The sequence below is a fragment of the Arachis duranensis genome, chromosome 8 (genome assembly GCF_000817695.3).
Source record: "Arachis duranensis cultivar V14167 chromosome 8, aradu.V14167.gnm2.J7QH, whole genome shotgun sequence".
Classification (NCBI taxonomy): Eukaryota; Viridiplantae; Streptophyta; class Magnoliopsida; order Fabales; family Fabaceae; genus Arachis; species Arachis duranensis.
Genome location: NC_029779.3, coordinates 42,266,398 through 42,273,107, shown reverse-complemented (window position 1 = coordinate 42,273,107; position 6,710 = coordinate 42,266,398). Strand labels below are relative to the sequence as shown.

Sequence of the window (6,710 nt, the reverse complement as noted above, 5' to 3'; positions counted from 1 at the left end):
CGGCTATTAGATATCAACTTTACGTAAAGTCGACTGCACCTGAATTTCCACATTCTTTGTTAGCCTCAAGCATAATCCAATGTTGTCTAATTATCAATGACATTGATTGCATACTAATTCATACCACTTTTCATAAATTCCACATATATACGTTTGGTAGTACAGTAAGTATTATCCATACACCATCTTCTACTTTATCATTTTGTCATTTTCCTCTGCTCCTTCTTGACTAACTTTTATCGCCAAAAAGCATATATGTTTGTTACGGGGTTAATATTGGCATATATATACTTTCACAAACTCAATTATTTTGGTAGTTACACTGAAGCTGGAAGGAAGGAAAAGAGTCAAAAGACTAACAAGAGTTGAATTGTTTCTAAAATGTTATTTGATTATTTTATTACATTTTTACATATAATTCCGCTAATTCATAATAGTATCATTGCAAGGAACCTAACTTTCAGAATACTAAAGTTTCATGCTTTGTTTCGATATAAAAATGTGCGTTTAGTTTATATTTTTATTTTCTGTTTTCAAGTTTAATATTTTTTATTTTTATATTTTGTAAAGGAAAAAAAATAGAAAATAAAAATAAAAAATATGATTTTATTATTTTTATTGTTTTTTTATTTTTTTATAAAACTAAAAAAATAAAAAATATTAAAACTAAAAAACACAAACCAAATATAATTTAAAGTTTTGTGCTTCACAATAGGTAGCAATGAAGACAATATGTTAAGATTAAAAAAGAAAAAAGAAATTGCAATATTAATTTCATTGTTTTATCTCAAACTAAAATTTGTGCTAAAAGTCTTTGAATTAGTATCAGAGAATTTAACTTTCAAAATATTTTTAAAAAACTTATTAAAATGAAAATATTTAATTTGGTTTCGAACAAGTAGTACTTGTTTTTTCTATTAAATGGGTCATTTTGAACAAGTTGATTGGAGGAGAAGATGACTATTGATTTTTTTATCTTGTATTCATTAGTGTAATTTTTTCATTTAATTAATAAATTCTTTCTTTCCTTTATTCTTTATAATTTTATAATTTTGGGACATTTAAAATTCATTATATCTAGATTTAAATATAGATTGAAAAAAGTGAGTAAAAATGAAAGCAAGAGTTAACTAATATTTGGAGTCAAAATAAATAAACATATAAATATAGTTGGAGGAGGGGCGATATTGTTAAATCAAAAATGAAAATTAATACTAATTGTCCAAAATTAATACATGTAGACTAGTAAAACCTAAATACACAAAGGTGGGCGCTATTCTCTCTATTCACTTAAGCATTAAAATTTGCAGTTACATTATCTAACTTTTAGTTACACTTTAAAATTATTCCTCACTAAAATGTTATTTTAATCACTAAAATTATTTCTCACTAAAATCATTCCTCGTTAATACAAAAATATTATTTGTACATTAAAATTAATTACTAAAATTAGTTATTAGTATGAAATATATGTTAGAATACAAAATACACATCAAAAATAAATTAATCAATACATATATTTATACACAAATATATAAAGCTGATTTTAGTAGCTGATTTTGTTGTACATCTAACATGTTTGTAATTGATAAGGTTACCCATTATCATGTCGAGTAAAATGGTATACAAGCTAAGGCCAGCAACGAAAGGAACAAGAAATTTCTTATTCCTCACACATGAATAATGTAGTGATGATGAAGATGACATTCACAACAGAGGAAAAAAGTTAAAACATATGAAGAAGAAACAAGTGTCATGTTGAGGGACATATGATCTAACTTTCTTCTCATTATAAAAAGGCCTTCACTCTCCTCACCTTTCTTCACCACATAGAAGCCTCTCACAAATAACTAAAAAATGTGTCCTAAATACATTCTAGTGTTGCTACTTGCACTGACATTTGCCGTTGCAAATTCTGTGGCTAGAGTTCCCACTCTTGACAATTACCCACCACAACACGATAAAAGACATCATCCTGGACATCCTCCCCTAGAGGAAGAAGAAAACACACAGGTAAAATAGGAATTATAATATATTAAATTAAAATATTGAAATTACCATTTTCATTTATGAGATATGTTTTAATTCACAATTTAGGTTCACAAAATTTTCAATTAGATTTTTGTAATTTAAAAAACGTGTAATCAAGACTTTATATTAGATAAATATCTTTAATATATCCTTACTAACCTTCTTTTCTTAAGAAGAAGAAGATACAAAATATTTTTGGAATATATGATTGTGTTTGATATAAGATTGATTATACAATAATCTATATAAAAGTAAATATTTTAGAATTATTTCTTTTTGGAAAAAGGATAATTATTAATAAAGACCTAATTAAAAAATATCTAATATAAAAGAACAAATTAAAAATTTTTAAAATATGAGGATATAATTTAAATTTTGATAAATTATTATACAGACTAATAAAATAATTAAATCTTATTTATCTAAGAATAAAAGTGACTAAAAAGTTTGGACAACAAATAGAACATCACTTTTGGTTAATGTATTATGTAGAAACATATAGAAATACAAACGTTTGTATGGTTGCTTTTTATAATTTATTTAGTTAATTTAATTTCATAATAAAATAAAATTTGATTTTAGTTTTTAATCATATGTATATGTGCTCCCTCTAGCATCTAAATTTTCTTATATATATTTAATTCTAAATTTTCTTATATGTTACTGCAGGTAAATACCTACCACGGAAAGCCCATCCATAAAAAACATCCTCCCCTAAAGGAAGAAGAAAACACAGAGGTGAATAGCTTTCACGGAAAGCCCATACCGAAGCATCCACCAAAGGAGGAAGAGAAACATGAAGTAGATAATGACAGCTACCACCCCCGCAAACCATCACATCCGCCATCAAACAATCCCGCTACGGATGGCTACCGCCCATACAAACCGCCACACAAAGGTCATCCTCCAAAACAGGGAGACAACTCACAGGAGGATACCTATTTAAATAAACCTCCACATGGTAGACATGGAGATCATCCTCACCACGAGGCGCAGTCGCAAGAAGATAACTATCCTGAACACAGGCCACGACACCCTCCACATCCTCCAACTCCTGTTAATTGAGTGCTCATCACTCGGAACTATATATGATATGTTAGTTATGAAGCATTCATGGACCATGGTGTTATCATGTATGCATAAATAAAAAAAGTTCCATGATTGAACTTGCTTAAGAAGTTATTTACCTGTTTGTGTGGTATATTGTGTAAAATTATGTCTAATTTGTATGTGCAATTATGTTACGGTCTAATATAAGCTTTACTTTAAAACTTTGTTATGATTTCATCATTCTCTCTCAGATATCAAGTTACCAAATTTTTATTTGTTATTATTGAAATGAATGTAACATGAAATTTACACACAAAAAAAAAAGTTCTCACAATTCATTTTGTAGTGAGATAAGAAATGTAATTAAGGTAATATAATCGTTTTAAACATTCATCTATTCCATTTATATGAGTAATAAATATAAAAGATATTAATAAATTATTTTCATCGTAATATTATAAGAAATTGGCCTAATAACTACCACTAAACAATCTGAAAATAGTTTCAAAAATAATGAGTAAGTAGCTACCGCCTAGAAAATGATGTTTTCTTCGCTAATCTGCCGCACAGTTTAGCGACGGAAACGGTAGTCCCAAGTCCGTAACTGAATTAAAAGCTAATTTCATAGAAAAAATAAGGAAAATGCTATGTGTCCTTTAAAATTCAGCCTTTATTCAGCCTTTAAATTTAAATAATATTATTTAAATAAATTTTAGTTAAAAGACATTCTTAATTTGTAGCTAAACATGTTGGTAATTAAAATTAATTTAAATTTCAAATACTAGAATTTCTCTAACTTCCTACCTACTTCATAAAATAGTTATTTTATTAGTTTTTTATTTATTTGCACGTCCCCCTCCCCTCTCTCGTGTACGTTCTTTTTTGTTCTTCTCTCTCACTGTTCTTTACAAAAATTTTCATAGAAGAGTATTATTTCTCTACAGGTAAATTTATTATTTCATATTTAACATTTTATTATTATTATTATTATTGTTATTAGATGAGTCGTGCTATTTTGTTTCTATTTCGAGTGACTTACATACTAACTCAAAACTCATTCATCATTATTTTAATAAGATTATATCAACATGTGAATTAAATAATAAATAATCAGTGTATATATCAATATTCTTTTCTTCTTCTTTATTTTTTTCTTTCTTTCTTTCTTTTATTTTTTTTGAATTTTTTCATTTCTTATTTGAATATTAACGCTTTTAAAATTATTAAAATGTATGTTCGTAAAAATTAATTTTTTTCAATTGTAACACATCTAAAATTATTAAATTATACATAAAATATTTTTAAAACACATCCAAAATTATAAATCTAAAATTTAAATTTAAGCATTAAAAATAAAATTAATTTTTTATATCTTATTCGAGAAAAACTCATCTAATATTTCTCTTTTTTTAATAGTTAGATTTTTTCGTTACTTATTTTAATATTAATGCTTTTAAAAGTATTAAAATGCTTGTTTGTAAAAATTCAATTTTGTTTTCAATTGTAACACATCTAAAATTATTAAGTGATACAAAAAATATTTCTAAAACACATCCAAAATCATAAATCAAAAATTTAAATTTAAACATTAAATATAAAATTAATTTTTTTTATATCTTATTCGATAAAATTCATCTAATATTTCTCAGTTAATTTTAAAAAGACACTAAATCTATTTAAAATTTTTAGATATGTTTGTTTTATTTTTTTAAAATTATTGTAATAAAAGGCTGAATATTGTACAACTTTTAAAGGATACCTAGTTGAACTGAAAAAATAAATACCATAATTGTTTGGTGAGTTTAGCAATCCAAATTGATATCATAATTACATTTTAAATTCTATAACACAAGTATCGCAGAAAAGTTCAATTAGGCTCAAACGTGAATAAATTATTGTCAATAAAGGTCTCCCATAGCATAATGTTGGCTTGGATTCATCCTTTCCTGCAATTTCTCATCTTATAGAAGAGTAGGTGATGAATTCGCTTGAGGTAAACTGAAATGGTTGATGTGAAATAGGATTCCTGCAACAATCATACACGAAAAAAGTTAATTAAAAGCATATACATATAACTGCATCTAAGAAAATTAGGTGTACAAAGATACACACGGTCGAGGTCCATAAACTTTGATCTGCCGGACATGAGTATCCCTTCCATTGAGATGGTTTGACAAAACAGCAATTTGCAACATGAAAGTGTTCACAAAAGTTTCACTGCAATTAATGAGACAATTAGAAGATTATGTCAATATGTTAACTGACATGAAAGAAGGAAGATAAGCAATCCTCAACAAATACTAAAACAATTTGAATCCCAGAATAATAAAACAATGGTTTTTGGTTTGGGGATATTCATGAATATTATTAGAGCTGTTCAGTTTGATTTGTGGTTTGATGATTTTCGACTTGGTGAATACTGGTGGTGGAAGGAAGAACATGATAGTGATGTAGCATGCTGACGAAGAAGATACGAGTAAAATAGTTAATTAAATTTTTTTTATCTTGTACCTAATATTATTACCAAACAAAATACACAGACAATCTTTTTTTACTGTCTCTAATTTTCTATCTCCATCCCTTTGTCTCTGTATTTCCATTGATAAAATCCAAATGGAGCCTAAAACATAGACCAAATATTTCAAAATGACTAGAAATTAAACTGATGAATTTACATTCCTTAGAATTCTAAATTAAATTCCCTGAAATTTGAGAATATCTCATTCAAATGCAATCTATAGAGAAAACTACCTTCTATTCTATCTAAGGCATGCTTATAAAATATTGTGTCCATCCTATAACTTTCAAAATAACCCATGATCTGTTAAAGAAATCAGCATGGCAAGAAGGCTGTAAATAGACTCGCACAATATGAAACACTGATCGTCAATTTACATGAGCGATCCTGTATTTAGGACGTCTCCATGTCAGATAACAATACAATACCTATGGAAACATCCTACTCCCATTTCTGTTGAATTTATTTTTAAATTTATTATATTTGTAATTATATACATCAAGGATTTTTTTTTTTCTTACCTAGACACTCACAAAACATGGGTTTCTTTTTGCTTGTTAATGGTTTTGAGAAGCTTAGTGATTTATGTTTATTTAACACACTTTTTATCTCTATAATTTGTAGTAACTTGCTCTCTTGTTTTTCATGTGTTGCTTTGCTCATCTTCAAATAATATACATACCTCAAAGAACAATCTTAACATATATAATCATATTGGTATCTTGTATCTTTCAAATTATGCTTATTTCGGTATCAATATCCTATTTTTTCTTATGTGCTTTATAGTTTGCAACCTTGTGCACGGTCGGAAGTTGCATATCATTTATCACATAGAAACAATAAAAAAAAATTCTGTGATATGAAAAAACAAGACACATACTATATCCTTGGTATCAATGCTTACCGAGGATCAGTTCCAGACAATGAGAGATAAACCCAACCAGTAGGCTTCACAAGTTCCACAGTTTTTATCTCCTAAAATTGTTCAAAACATCATTACCAGATTAACAACAGTGACCATCAAGATGACAACAACAACCACAATAAAATTATCATAAGGCCTACAAAAATTCCGGAATTTTTTTTTATTTTTGTGTCTTCCTGAAAAGTT

The 6,710-nt window shown here is 27.0% G+C and overlaps 2 protein-coding genes across 2 annotated transcripts in view; one reads left to right on the top strand and one right to left on the bottom strand.

The window, feature by feature from the left end:
• Positions 1–1,814: 1,814 nt before the first annotated feature.
• On the top strand, positions 1,815–3,061 carry LOC107462952 (early nodulin-75; the record flags this gene model as incomplete). The annotated part of the gene is given in 2 exon segments (XM_052253085.1): positions 1,815–2,013; positions 2,701–3,061. Coding segments are annotated over 2 exon segments (517 nt in total), but the record flags the coding sequence as incomplete, so codon positions are not given.
• Positions 3,062–4,844: 1,783 nt separating this feature from the next.
• The window catches only part of LOC107462932 (anaphase-promoting complex subunit 10), a 13,232-nt gene continuing 11,366 nt past the window's right edge, over positions 4,845–6,710 (bottom strand). Inside the window, exons 2-4 of the mRNA XM_021130216.2 lie at positions 6,504–6,574; positions 5,194–5,298; positions 4,845–5,107 (exon numbers count right to left, since the gene is read on the bottom strand). Of these exons, the coding sequence (XP_020985875.1) occupies positions 5,038–5,107; positions 5,194–5,298; positions 6,504–6,574 (246 nt within the window). The 3' untranslated portion in view covers positions 4,845–5,037. The remainder of the gene's footprint in view (positions 5,108–5,193; positions 5,299–6,503; positions 6,575–6,710) is intronic.